Here is a 15,069-nt window from a genome sequence, read left to right on the forward strand (position 1 = left end):
CCTATACTGCAGCTGCTCTCAGCTCCCTCTTCGACCTGGGGCGCTGTGCAGGTAGCTGGTGCCCAGTGTGTGCTCGGGACTTCTGAGGCTTTGTGCTAGGCTTTTTTTTTGCCTCAGATGCATGGCATTGTTTGGGAATTGGCGCCTCTTGGGGGTTGCACTTAACAGGGTGATTAACACAGCGCTGCTGCTGGTGCTGAGCCTAACTGCCTGGCGAGTTTCAGTGTTCCTTTGGCTGAGCTGGATACCAAAGGCTTTTGATACGTTTTGGCCACGCCTGAAGGGATGTCCGCAGTGTGGTAGCGCTTGCTCTGTCCTGGCAGGGAAGCTCACAGACGGAGCAGACACGCGCCTTCATTTGGTGTGCTGGAAATCAGACCCAGCTCCATGTGGTGCACAGTCCAGATCGAGACTGAGCAAGAAGCGTGAGCCTGGCAAGGTGGTTTTTTGGCAGACAGTTAAGATGTTTTGGGCCTGTGAGAGGGCAAAGCAATCTGTGGGCTGTGTTGTTATTCCCTAGATCGGTGTCTTTCATCTACGGTTTGTTAACCCCTGGGGGCCTGCGGGCTGCTTTGAGAGGAGCTAGGAAAGGTAACAGAGAAGTAAATTCACTTCTCCTGTTTGCAGCTGCCTTCCTGGTGCCGTTTTCCCAGGGGCTGCATCTCCCCCTGAGCCGGGAAATGCCGCTGTTTGTAGTGAGAGGCGCGGAGGAGAGCAGACGTTGCAGCAGTGGAGGAGGGAAGTGTGAAGGCTCCGAGACGATGCAGGAGGGAGCGAAGGCAAACAGTCTGGGAGACTGAAACCGAGCACGGTTGTGATCCTGGCGTCAGTGGCTGACTGAGCGGGGAAGATGGGCTCAGCTGAATTGCTGTGACCTTATTCTGTAGTGTCACTACTGTGGAGATGGGTGGTGGTGCTTGGAGATGTCTTGCTGTTACTGGTGATAAGGATGGGAGAGCTGATGCTTCATGATGCTGTGCTGTGGATCCCTGCATCCCTGGAGGTCAGGTCCCCAGTGCACATCTGCAGTCATCACTAGAAGCAGGTGCTTCTTGGGGTAGTGCCAGCATTGTACCTGGGTCTTTGTGCTGTAGGTGTTTATCTGCTGAAATGTCAGGGGAGCAAATGTTTGCAGTCCTTGCAAATGGCAAGGGAGCGCGTGCTCAATATGTGCAGCCATGCATGCACTGCGCCTCAGTGTTTGAGCTCTCTGATTCTGCTAACAGTAAAGATCTATAAAAGCATAAAGATGCTTGGCACAATTACTGTGTGCTTTAAGATCTCCTTCTAAAAAGTTCTGAGGGCTTCTTCAGCTATGCCTTGTCACCTTCTCTTCAATTAGAGCAGGATCTGCATGTGCTCCTGCATTGACTTTCCCACTGCTTAGCAAGGCACATTAGGGCTATGGGAGGGTGAATTGCTGCAAGGGATGCAGGGTGAGGGACCTGCTTGCTGACAATACCCAGGAGGATGGCAGTCTGATCTTGTTTTCTGAAGCCCTAATTAGAAATATTCTCAGAGATTAGGGGCCCTGGCTGAATTTGTGAGTGGTCTGGTGCAGTGTGGGAGCAGCAGCAGGGCTGGGTGGGAGCTGCGCTGGGAAGGTGTAGCCGTAACTAAGTAGCACCAAAGTGATTTCTGTCTGTTACATGGCTGGCATTTGTGCTTCTCTGTGTAAGCTGTGCGGTCAGTGACTCCAGGTGGGAACTGAGTAATCAGCTGGGACAGCCCACAGCTGAACAGCATTCAGCCTCTCCACTTCCTCCACTGTCTGCGGCTGGGATCCTTTTTTGTTATTTCAATTAGCTATGTGTTTTTTCACGTTCTGCAAGCAAGCTTTGTGCATTGGCTGTTCTGCCCCTGGGCCTCTCTCCTCCCTGCCCTCAGGCCTTGCTCCCCAGCTTTTCCTGGAGGTGGTCTGGGGGAGGGAATATCCCTGGCAGATGCTTCCCTCATCTGGTCGTGTTTCTGTCCTAACGATTATCAAATGACCCATTCCTGACCCAGCTCTCCTACAAAATGATGTTGTTTGATAACTGCTGGGTTTGGGCTGGACTTGAAAGGAAGGTCAACAGCTGCAGGGCCAGATAGATGTTGTTGTGGCTGCTGCATTGGCAATATGGAGATGCCCTGACCCCTCCTCCATGTATACCTGCCTGGGTGGTATTGTACAGGCAGGCTCTGCTAGTTGGTGCTGAGAGCCAAGAACATCAGAGCTTGTGTTCAGGCAAATGCTTTTCCTCTCAAGCAGGGCTGATCTTGAATGATGGTGGTGTGTTATGGTTGCAGCACCCAAGGAAAGCTAAATCCAGTTTATCCAGCTGGGGAGAGGGGTGAACTGGTGGGCACTCAAGCTCGTGTGATTGATGTCTTGTGGAATGTTGGTATATTTCCTTGGAGGTAAAGCTGAGGTTTGCTTGTTGTTAATCAAAAAGCAAGACAATTTTAAAGGCTATTTGACACAGTCACAGTTAGCTTCCATTCCATATCCCCAAATCCCTCCTCTAATTTCAGCTGGATACAGAAATAACTGATTTCCTCTTTCACTTCTAGCCCTATTCAATAGGCCAATTGGGAGCTTTTAAACAGCTGCCCCATCCTGTGGAGAGCTGGCTTGCCTTCTGCCAAAGGGATAAAGTGCTTCTTGACTGTCTAGCGTAGAAAATACTTTGGGGTTCTCCTAGAATTGCTCAGAAATGTGAAGCTGCTTTTATTCACAGCACTTTGAGAGATAGGTTGAACGTATTCTTTTCTCAGATTTATTTATTTTTTTTTCTGCCACTGAGCAAAGCTCCTCCATCTGCCTTGCCTGGGCTGGTATGTCACATCCTCAGCTATGCTGAACAGAGCAAGCCTCACTGCTGTGAATTGGAGCCGTTTTCTGAGGCACTGGTGGGATCAGCAACCAGCAAACTCATTCCGTGCCTATGCTCCAGGCTGGCGCTTTTCCAGTTGCCTTGGAAAGGTAACACTGCAGTATTACTCTTATTGAAATCTCCCCCATTCCCTTCCTTGCAGAGGTGAAGCATCTTGAGCAAGGTCATTGCTCCCTCCACATCTTGCATCTGAGGGTGCTGGCAGCTGGAGAGCTCGGGAGTTTGCAGCCAGCACAGGAGCTTCTGTGCTGCTCCTGCTGCATGCTCCCTGCCTTTGTTCCCTCTCCTGGCTCTGCTTACCTCTCCTACTTTCTCTCCTTTCTCACCCCTCCTTTCTGCGAGCTGGGCAGTGTTGATTCCCCTGCTTACATCCTTGCCATTTCACGAAGGCTGACTGCCCTCTTTAGCATGCAGAGCCTCATCTCCTCCAGGTTACGCAGAGGTGCCGCAAAAATAGAAACGAGAGACAAACGCCCCATTGAAGCAGCTGGCGAGTCCTGGCTCAGTTCCCTGCTCCCTCCCATCTACAGTCACAGGGTTTTATTCGTTTGTGTTTCTTTTTTTCTTACTGCTTGATATGCCTTTTAATATACCAGACTGGGAGGCTGATGGAAGTCGCCTGATCTCCATTCCTCATCCTAGGAGGAAAATGGCTATTCACTGATTCCTTGGGTTTTATTTCGCAACTCTCCTTCCCTGCCTTCTGTTCAGCTTGTGCTTTGATTCTTTCTTTGCCTCGGAGTTGACAGCTGCACTGAGCTCCTTTATCAGATGCTCGGAAGAGAGGGGGGGAAGGTGGCAAATCATTGTTTGTTGCCTCATACCCAGCATTTGGGTTGTTACCACTGTTGCTGTAGAAGGTACAAAGTGGAAAAGGTTCTCAGTGGTGTTTGGGCTGGTGCTAGACAGGGGGTTCCTCCAGGCCAACCTCTGTGCCATATGCTTGTGGGTCAGGCCCCAAGCTGATTTCCTACCCTAGATCCACTCCAGGAAAACCTGGCTTGTTCAAGCCATGCCCATTAGTGACTCACTCTTAGTGATGAGATGGTGTAGTTTTATCTTGGGCTGAGGAGAGCAGAGTAGCCCAGTAAACAAGATAATGCAGCTTAGGGGGTTTAAACTGCATAAACATTTCAGAGTTAAATGAGGGTATACGAAGTCCCAGGGACTGAGCTTCCCAGAGGAATGGGATTAGCTCTCTGGGTCTCCAGCTTTATCTGCCATTAGGTGTTTGTTGTAGGGTGTTCAGATGGGCTGTGGCCTGAAGGCAGCCTGAATGATGTGTGGATGGTGGAAACAGAATGGCTTGAACCATCTTTGGAGCTGGCACACAGCTCTGCCTTGAGGCTTTGCCTAGCTGGCTGCAAGTGGTGTGGCTGGAAAGCTGGAGAGTCACATCAGCCACATCTGTGTTCATATGAGGTGGAGGAAATGGAGGTATTGGGACAGATGAAGAGCTAAAGTTAGGATCAAGCTGTGAGTTTTGCCCCCAGCTGCACCAAATTTTCCACGTGGCCTTGGACCTGCTGTAATCTCTCTCCATCCTTCATCTCCACTTTTCTTGATAACTTTGAGAACAGCGTTCCCTGTCTCTGTTCCGCTGCTCTCTGTCATATTTGCTTAAGCTGTAAGCTCCTCCAGATAAGTGCTGTCTCTGGCTCAGCTGTACAGGTCTCTGTTAGTGATGCAGACACTGCCAGGTGTCTTATGTCAGGTCAGGAAAGTCTTGCCTCCAGTGCTTCAGAGCCTGCTGGGCACCATTGAAGCAGCACAGGGCTGGCCTGGCTGGGGCTCTCTGGACCACTGCTCTGCAAGTTCTCGTTTCCAGCTGCAGCCATCACTGTGTGTGTTGCTCTCTGGGACTCGGCCTGCCTGCAGGGATGTCCAGGGTGCCTTGTTTAGCCCCATGGTGCTGTGGTAGCCTCCTGCCCCTGTGATGCTCAGCCTCCTCTGCCATTTGCTTTTTGTTGCTGTGTTGGCCTCAGCTGATCTTGCCTTGGATCAATAAAACAAACAAATGAGACAGAGAAGTGCAGAAGCTGGGCTCAAGTGAATATGGGAAAGAGTAACCAGTATTGGTTTTTGTTCAGTTCAGAGTATTGCAGAAATAGATTGAGAAGGTCAGAGCAAGCACGATGGATTTCTGGGCTTCCAGCATTCCCAGGACAAGATTGGTAACCAACCTGGCAAGTGAGCAGCAATCTCAAAGTATTTTTTTTGCACTAAGAAGCCAATGCTTTCATTGAAAGCACAAGGATAGACCATCATCTGTCACCTCATAACTGTTCTTGGTACTTGCACTGATCTGAATTTGTCCTTCTTGGATGTGGTGTCATAGGACACAGAAGTGGGAAGGAACCGTAGGAGGTTGCCCAGTCAGTGTCCTTGCCTGAAGGCAGACTCAGCTCTGCCTAACTCATTTCAGGCCACGTGTATCCAAATCTGTATGCAGCATTCAGATAATGTCTCAGCAGTGCTTTATAAAATATCTGTTTCAAATGCTTCAGGACTGCAGGTACTTGCACATTCTGGTGATAACCTCAGAGCTCTTTCTGATACAGGTGTTTGTCCTCTTAAGATGTTTCTAATGGATGGTTTCCTATCTTATATCAGAGAATGGCCGGTGCTAGTCCTCAGCATGGTAACTTACCACTTTGCAGCGACCCTTTTTTCATAACAGTTCTGTTATTTCCATCCTTGGGGTCACCTGGCTCTACTACAGTCTTTCTGTGTAGTGAGGATATCTCCTAACTCTGTTTTCTTGGCTAATTTTATGATTGTGTTCCCAATTTTTGTGCCAAGGTCACTTAAAATGTTAAACATCACCGGGTCCAAGGACAGACCTTGAGGATTGTGTCTGATAGCCTCTCTCCCGCACAAGCCTCTGTCAGTTTTCCTATAGCCAATGCATTACAGTTGCCTTATGATTTCTCAACAAATTGCTGCCTTTCTTTGCTTCTCTTGTAGTTCTGCGTGGGCCATCGTATCAGATATTTAACTAAAGCCCAGATGGATTAGATCTGCTGCACTTCTTTTGTCTGGAAAATCAGTTATCAAAGAAAGATACCAAATTAGTCTTCATTTTGGCTTATTCAATTAGTTCAGTTCAGTGAGTAGTTCATTTAAAACCAAGGAACTGAGTATGAGCTGAGGAAGCAGGAAAACTTGTCTTTTTTTTCTGTTTTTTTTTTTTTTTTTTTGCTTTTAATCTATGAATAAAAATCAGCTGTGAAAGGATGAGATCCTCTAGTTTTAATGTGCTGAGGAACAGAGGGCTGGGAAGCAATTGGTTCAGTTCACCCAAATTAGTTACTTCTCTTGCTTAACAAAACTGCTTTAAATGTAAAGCGTGTTTTGGGAAATGTAGTTTTTCCTTATGTCTCCGTACTTATGGTGGTATTTATTGGTTGAATAAAGCTAACTTCCAGATGCTGTTTGCTTGCATTTTGATTGAAGTTTGATATACATGTGAATGTACCTTGACACAAATCACAGTTCAAGTCTCATCTAGGAATCGAGAAGTGTCAGTCAAACTTTCTAATATGTAAAATAGAAATACCAAGTATATAATCGTTCAAACAAAAGTGTTAAACGTCACCTGCCTCCCTGCTGAACGTTTGGTAGTTTTTTGCTGTTAATTTGCCTTAATCCTTACCTGTGATAGTCAGCTTATTCTTAGGAAAACAAAAAAATGTGAATGCAAAATTAAGTTCAAATCAATGGCTTAAAAATAGATTTCCAAACTGCTGATTTAAACCATGATTAATATTTATGATTTAAATAATTTTGGTTTAAATCAATCCCTCTGCATATAATACAGCTGCAGACTGGGAGCACTAGGATGAAATCTTGGCTGGTTGACAGTTGAATAGGAAACTCATTGACTTGCAGAGCCAGGATTTTATGCCTTCAGTATAAGACGTTCCACCTCCTCTGCAGGATGGATGACTAACAAGGCGGCCCATCCTTTCAAGGAGGCAAAAAGCCCCCAGCAGGCTGCCCTGTCACTACCCCACTGAAGTGCCCAAGTCTGGGTGGCTCCTTGGCACTGACTCTTCCTGGATGTGAATGCTCCTCTGTATGTTTGTGAACATACATAGCCTGATTCTCCTCCTCAGCTAAGAGTACAGCCTATCTGAGGGGCAAGTTATCTCAAAGGCAGGTTGGTTTAGCAGGAACAGGTCGTATAGAAAAGAGCAGCTTGCTGGTTGTCAATTCCCTCTTGCTGATGTGGGTTTATTGTCACTGTGCAGGAACGTTGTGCCTCTGCCTTGCCTCCTCGGAGGAACCGACCACTGATGGCCTCACTTCAACTTCCCTGCTGGAATTTGCTGTTATGTCCCATCTGGAGGGAATGAATTCCCATGAGCAAACGAGCACCGAGACTGCAGAGCCTGATCTCATCCCTGGCTCTCTGCATGCTGCCCCAGGATCAGGCTTTGCCAGCGAGGAGAACGAGGAGTCCAAGATCTTACAGCCTCCACAGTACTTCTGGGAAGATGGGGGAGAGCTCAATGAATCCAGCTTGGACTTGGGACCAGCAACAGGTAGGCTGTTCTTACCACATTCTTTCTCTCTGCCAGGGCTCCGGGGAGGCAAAGGGATACAAGGATCTGTCTTCCTGCTTTGACATAACTCTCCCTAAGAGGGGCTGAGATTAAACGTCAGCTCTATTTTCTCACCTCAGTGCTTGATGTGTCCCCAGTGAACCCTGAGCAAGCACAGGCTTTAGAAACCACGTTCCAGCTGAGCCTTTTCTCCTGAGCTGTTGTGAGGTTCCCCGAGCTGGGAAAAGTATTGCTTCCACCTTGTTTTCCATTTGCCTTGAGCCCTTTTTTCTCCCCCCCCCTCTCTCTCCTTCCCTCCCCCTTTTCTGTTGCTGCCAATTAATTGGGATCTGAATGTCTCATGACCTGGGCTCAGAGATCAAGACCATCTTAGGATTTGGGTCCTGGTTGGATCCCCCAGGCCAAATCCTGGATTCCTCTCTCTGTGACTTCAATAGGGATTTGACCTGACTGAAGACAGCAGCTGCCCTATTGCCTGCACTATCTTCTCTGCTCCCTGTTGAGCAAATGAACTGTGTTAGCATTTCAGCTTGCTGTTCTCTTTGGGTATTTTTCACTATTGATACCCTCAGTGGTCTCCTCCCAGATCTGTTGTTGGCTTTGAGATGCTTGCAGGGTGAATGATGGGAGGAAGGAGGAGGCGTCTCTGCAGGGTTTCCAGTAGCTTAGGGGATTATTTTGCGTGCTCCTGCTCTTAAGTGTTATGTGAGGCATGTATTAAATGTTACCCGGGGGCCAAGTCTGCAGCCCTATCCCTCCTCACTTATCCGGTATCACTGTGTCCCTCTCAGCAGGTCTGACACAGGTCTGGATTTAGAAGGCACAAGTCTTATGTTAGTCTTATCTTTATACCCGTTTCTGACCTTAAAAAGACCTGTGCTCACAGAAGGGTGAGAACTGCTGCAGTAATTAGCAGCACTATAGTTCAGGCTGCCTGTTGGGGCCCCAGGCACACTGTGGACGGCAATGGCCTTCCCAACTTATGTCTCTGTAGCCCTTTCCTCACTGGTGTTGCCATTAAACTCAAGTAGCCGTGTTCTTGATGTCCTGCTGTTCGTGCAGCTCCTGGGTACTTGCAGTCTTGGCTGTGGGGAAACTGTGCAGATGCTTCCTCTGTGGTGATGCTCATGGTGGATGTTGTGCGTTCCCACCAGTGCATCCCTGGGACATGCTCTGGCTTAATCTCTCTCACGAGCTGGTAGCGTGCTCTGCAACGCTTTTATTTGTGTGCCAGGAGGCACCTGCATGTACTCACAGCTCTGGACGTGACTTGGAGAACAGCATGTGCTTGTGCATTGAGAGTGAGATGCACTGGGTACCAAATCCAGCCTTGCCTCTTGCACGTGCCTCACCCCATTTGTATGCAGAACACATTCACCTCTCTTTCCGTTCTTGCCTGCAGTGCTTCCCTACATGAACAGATGTGCTCTTTCAGATGTCCTTTATGCGTACCCTGCCCTATCTGCTGCCTGGCACTTCAGTGCTTCCAAGCGCTGTTTTTTCCGTGACCATTGCTGTGTCCAGAGCTCATGTCTCAGTGGTATTTCAGAACCTTGGTTAATAGAGCAGTTTGAATTATTCAGGAGCTGGGAGCACGTTTCTACTTAAAATTTAATTAGAAACCTGCTGTGTGTCATTTTACAATAAAGGATATTGTAATAGCATCCCTAAATTGGGCAGCCTTCTCTGTCATGCAAAGCCTGTACATGAGACAGACATGCAACCAATGGATCTTATGTTCTGCATGTGTGACAGATGCCACGTGATACCTTGTGGAACTGTGTAATGACATCTGTTAGGTTATTTTCAAGCTATAAATCCATTAAACAGTTTGAAACAGCTGCTATTTAAAAAAAAAAAAAAAAAGAGGGGGGAAAAAAAAAGTGTAAATTCTCCTTACATAGGATTTCTTTCTGAATGACAGTGGAGTATAGCCTGGTATAGCTGTTAGATCTGCCCTAGGCACAGATTTGAGACCCTGTATCAATCGAGGCAGAAAACAGGATGTTACACTTCTAGAGGGGGAAAATTCACTGCTTTGAAAGGAGACGTGTAGTTCTGGCTTCCTTCCCTGTTTGGTGTAAAGACACTGGGGTTGGAATTGGTGGTTGTCTTGCACATGAGCCAGATCTCCAGAGAATTCAAAACTGTATTAGTTGTCTCTCCTTTTTGTCTGTTCTTCTGAAGTCTGTGTGGGGAAACTACTCTGCCTTTTTGTGACTGTGAGGCTGAAAGACATAAAAAAAACAGTAGCATTCTGCAGCTGCTTTTTTTTTTTTCTTTTTTTTTTCTTTCTTTTTTTTTTTCTCTTAAGTGCACTTGAATGTCCTTCAAAAATATTTCTGGAAAACATGTGGCATGTAGGGCCACCTGTTAGTCCATTAGAAAGTGAGAACAAACTCCCACTGGCAGAGCACAGCTCAGCCCAGGGCTCTTGATTCCCTTGAATAATGTGCCTTTGCTGATTTATGCTACAGAACGGTAAATCTATATTGACATCAGTGAGCGTCAGCCTGTGGAAGGACCCTGAGATTTATCTCCTTCTGTCAGAGGATACACAGAAGTGCACGCTTGCATTGTGTGCTAACCTATCAGTTTGTCTTGGCTTTGTTGTTCACATACAGCTATTACCAGGTGGAGCTGCATCTGGCAGAGATAGTTAGGTCTGTTGGGAAAATGGATGCTATATTCTACACAACCAATTGGTGGATGACTTGTACTTCAGCCAAAAGGCAGGTCGGAGGAGCTGTGAATGTGCTGCTTCTGCCCTCTGGCTTCTGGGAAACTCAAAAGCTGCTCAGGTTGACATCTGGGGTTTGCGGCTTTGTTTCCCCTTTAGTATCAAGTTGGTTTGAGCCATATAGTGGCTCAAGATATAGTGGACCTGTAGGGACTTGTGTCTGGCTTTGTTTGCCTTCCTTTCCACTTTCTCCATCTCGTTTTGTCTGAAGGCTTCCATACCCAGGTGTTTCCTTCTGTTTTGCTGGATTTCATGGGTAAAAGATGAAACATTTCTTCTATCTTTAGAGGTAGAAGATGAGGGTCATCAGGACTGCGGGTCCATGCAAGTCCCTGATTCCTGAAAAAGGAGTTGTATGGTGTTGCATACATCTTGGTATGACCCTTTGTTCGCACCTGGCTTCTGTTTTCAGTTCAATGAAGTCTTTAGGTTGAGGCAGCCTAATTATTAATTAGTGTGGGAAGTGTGGGCTTCTGAAAATTGATCCAAGACTTGGGAGAGATTGGTGAATGAAACCACTCTCCTCCCTTGCCCAGAAGCTGAGCCTCTGAGGACTGGAGTGAATCATTCCAGCCTCCAGCGTGTTGCTGGGCTGCCATGGGGTTGCTGGGCTTCCTTACAGATTCTGCACTTCTAGCTCCAAGACTGTTCCTGTGAAGTCCACAGCATGGCTGTGCTGGGAACTATCAAATCCAGTCTTATGGGTTGGTGAGTCACTGGGGTGGCATGTGGCACTTTGGCGAAGGGGGAAATGTAATCTTTTAATTATTCATAGTAATTAGTGGAAGGGATTTCCATGAGAGCTAGGATGAGAGGTAGAAGGACAAGGGAGTTAGAAGGACTTCATCTAAAGAAAAATAAGTTTTCCAACCAGTTAATAGGATAAAATCTCTTCCATCTCCAGCTCTTCTCTGATAGTGAGATTCACTTATTTCCTTGATGAATTATTTGCCTCTTGTCAGAGAGATCTCAGTCTCACCCAGCCTTACTGAAATCTGCTACCCCTTCATCCAGACTGACAGCAAAGCTGCAGTTCTTAATACCATCTTCTACTGAGCCTTAATGAAATGAAGCACCTGGTAAAGACTGTCTACATAAGAAGCTTAATACTGAGCAGCCCCCCTGCCTGCACTCAGCTCCCAAGATGCCTCTTGTTTGTGCCCTGGTTTAATGTGCACTGACATGTTAGGTGATCTGTCTTGGGACAAGTGTTCTTGACCAAGCCATTGCTTGCAAAGACTGATATATGACAAACAGGGTTTGTCTGTGCATAGCACTGTTCTGGTGGAGCTATCTTTGACTTTCTCAGTGTTTGGGTGAAGCTGGTTTCTTGTAGCCTTACTACAGATCACACACCCAGCAGGAAAAAGGCATGGGGCTGTTTGGGAACAGCTGCAGTGCTTTGAAATGCCCAATATCCACTGGAAACAGCTTCCAAGCATAATGAGATGTAACCAGTTAGCTGCCTTTGGACTCCTTTAATTATGATGTCTTTGGATGCATCTTGGAGTAGCAGATAGTGACTTCACATACCTGTCCTGGAGAATAAAGGTATTAGCTCCAACTGGCTCAGTTCCAGCACCAGTAATTGCATTTTGCCTCCTTGAAACCCCCCTGCAATTTTAATTGGATGTTGTATGCCTTTTCACAGTAAGCCCTGCTGTTCTGTACTGTAAACCAGCAAGAAGATACCACCTCAGAACTGTCTGCGTTTTAAGCGGCAGCTAAAATGTGTCTTGTACTTTGAGCTGTATTGTTGTGATGGGAGCCCAGGAATGTTCTTGTCTTTATTACATTGCCTTCTAGTTATCAGTAATTCAATCTCCAGTTAACGTGATCCTCCAGTTTAATCCAATAAAGACCTTATGGTCAGTTTATGTGTACTAAAAATGATGAAGCTCACCCTTTTTTTTGAGTTATCTCAGTTGCTTTAAACAGCTAATAGTGGCAAATACAGGTTAGGGAACCTTAGAGGGCAATAACAGAGACTAGTTCTTCTGAATGAAGGAGAAACAGAAGTGTAATGAATTAAATGTCTGGCTGGAGAATTGTGCTATGGCAGAGTTCCAAGTCCTGGCCCATCTGGTGTCAGGGAAGTTTTGGTATTGATTTCAGAGGAAGCAGGACACAGCCTAAATGGGGGCTCTCGCAGAGGTTTGGAGCTCGTGTTCGCTTCTCCCAGGGCAAATAATCTCCGCAGGCTAAGGATATGAATCTGTGCAACCCAGGCTCAGGTCTGCCTGGATGATGTCAGAGTGCAGGACTTGGAATGGCAGAGTGGCTGTGTAAGATGATTTCTATGGAAAATTGTGCCTGAGGGTCTTTTCAAGAGAGCTTGGAAGGCAAAAATCTCTGTGGTCTGGGAGAGATGAAGACAGTTGGATGCTGTGATGCAGTACAGCTACTGGAGGAAAGCATTAGGGGGGGGTATAACTAAGGCAAGGAGGTGAGGTGGAGGTGTGGAATTTCATATTGGTGAACTGGACTCCCAAGGGGGTGTGTGACTGAGAAGCTGTGGAAGAGAACATGATGCGGAATGTAGCAGGCAGACACACCTCATCTGGTCTGTCCCTGTAGGACTGTATGGCTGGAGATGTTGAAATGGTCTCATGGGCAATTCTGAGCTCTCTTCTTCTGGGAGCAGGTTGACTCTGTTGAGACTTGGCTGCTTCTGTTTGTGGCTTGTATGGGTATATGGCATATACCATCTCTTTGTGTGGTCACAAGTTCCTCTAATTCTTCAGCCTACTGCTGAACTCAGTGGGAAACAGACCAGGCAGACCATGGCAGAAACGGAGATAATGATGCATGCAGTTGTTGTTTGCTCCCTTCCTGGACATCCTTCTGATTGGCAGCCTTCTGTTTCCTTACTGCAGTTTGAGCTGATAAATTAGCTTGACAGATCTGGCAATGCAGCCAGTTCCATAATTCCTTTAACAGAAAGCCCTGCCCTACTTCTGCAGCATGAACACATGCCATCTGAGGCTGCTGGCCACTCTGTTCAATGGCTTCTACTTCTCATGGGCCTCCAGCAAACCTGGTTGGTACAGGACTGGGCAGCACTGACACAGGTAGATGGAAAGATCCATGGGTGCACTTCCATGTGCTCAGGGCATGGGAGCCAGCTGTAGAGGGTCTGCTGAAGGGAGAGGACAACCAGGAGGGTGAGGGGGTTGCACAGTCTATAAAACTGTTTGTTGAAAGGGAAATGCGAGCTGAACATTGGAATAAATAGCTAAAAATGGGAGATGCTCTTTGGTATTCATGTAGGGTTTAGGGGAAGGGGAGTCAAGGGAAGTGCTGAGGAGACTCTTAGCTTTGCATTGTGTAAGTGAGCTTGTCTGGGAAGAGCTGTGGGAAGAAGACCAATGTAGTGACTGAGGTCATACTAAGAAGATGAACAGTGTGGAAAAATTCCTTCCAACTGCAGAATAGGGGTGAAAGAAACTGAAATCTGAGTGCTTTAAAAAGACCTGATCTTGAGAGGTAGATGGATACCCTCTCTTGATAGTGAGGCTGTGGAAGATGCTTCCAGACAGGAACCAAGTGTCATCTGAAAAGTCCAGAAGGAAAGGTTCAATAACCATCCCTGAACCTCTATGCTTGGAAAGTTATATGGAGAGCAGCTTGTTTTAAGGAGCCCAGAGCAGTACAACTTTGACCAGAAAACCTCAAGATTCATTGTTCTTCATGAAAATTACTGCATTTTGCCTCTTGCCCTATCTGCAAGGTAAGCAGCTGAATAACAGTCTGAGCAAGACATGAAGGGAGTTAAGATTGTGAACTGTGGGGTCTTACTCAAGCAGACAGGAGGATGCTCCTGGTTTAGGATTCAGGGTGGTGGAAAGACTGGCAGCAAGTGGGAATGTGAAATTAATTAGCAGGGAGTTTGCCTGTTCCTGCCACAATGATTTGTTGCCTCTGAGAAGCAGCTCAAGTTTCAGCTTTCAGCTGCCATGGAAGATAGGAGCCTGCTGGGAGAGAGTGGGATCAGTTCTCCTGAGCTTCCTTCAGCCAGGAGAGAAGGGAGAGGCAGCAGTCCCTCAGGCTTCTTAGATCTTGTCTGTGGAAAGGCAGCATGGATGCACTATGCAGGCTTCCCCTCTCACAAGCTAGCTAATTGGTGACAGAGCAGCTTAAGAGAAGGTTAAACCCATGACTTCAAAGGAGAGCTGATAGGTTGGGAGCATTCCCCACTCCTCTGGAGCAAACTTCATGCTGCTGCTGTCCTGTTTGTTTTTCTTCTGTGCCCATCTCCTCCTGCTGCAAAGAGGGGCAGAGGAGGGAAGAGTCACGAATAGCTGAGAAAGTCTTTAGATAAGGGAGGTAGCAGAATGGGTCGCTGATCCTTTAAAATAATGCCTCGTCTGACAGCTTTGTTTTGGAGGATGAGACCAGCATTTCCCTCACTTTTCACTCAGGGCATGTCAGGATGGGCAGGGCTGCTGCTGAGGTGTGTGTTTTTGGTACAGATCTGGAGTGTCTCTGCAGCACCGGAGCCCTGGGGATGTGCTAAACCTTTACCATCTGTCTGCAGAGGGTCCTGACCTAATGTCCTCAATCCTGTGGTCTGTGGCCACATCTGCCATTAACCAGCAACTTTGTTTCTGCAGGCACTGAGACACTTAGCTATTGGTAAAGGCCTTTGGGAAGACCACGCAACAGAAGGGAAAGGGGCATGGATTAGGAAAGCCACATCTCAGCTAAACAGGAGCATCTTTGTGCATCTTGCAGCATGGTTTCGCATCAGGAAGGATGGGAAGCAGCAGAGGCTGGGTTGCAGAAGCAGCATAGGCAACCCTTCTTGACAGAGCACATTCAAGGCAATGGAAGTGTTTACTGATATGGACCTCCCTGCCTGACAGTACAGTAGAACCACAGAACA

The 15,069-nt window shown here is 47.2% G+C and overlaps 1 protein-coding gene across 1 annotated transcript in view; it reads left to right on the plus strand.

The window, feature by feature from the left end:
• PODXL2 (podocalyxin like 2) overlaps nucleotides 1–15,069 on the plus strand; it is a 31,508-nt gene that overhangs the window by 2,862 nt on the left and 13,577 nt on the right. Inside the window, exon 2 of the mRNA XM_072347308.1 lies at nucleotides 7,130–7,423. Coding sequence (XP_072203409.1) covers nucleotides 7,130–7,423 — 294 coding nt within the window. The remainder of the gene's footprint in view (nucleotides 1–7,129; nucleotides 7,424–15,069) is intronic.

Source organism: Excalfactoria chinensis, chromosome 12, assembly GCF_039878825.1.
Source record: "Excalfactoria chinensis isolate bCotChi1 chromosome 12, bCotChi1.hap2, whole genome shotgun sequence".
NCBI lineage: Eukaryota > Metazoa > Chordata > Aves > Galliformes > Phasianidae > Excalfactoria > Excalfactoria chinensis.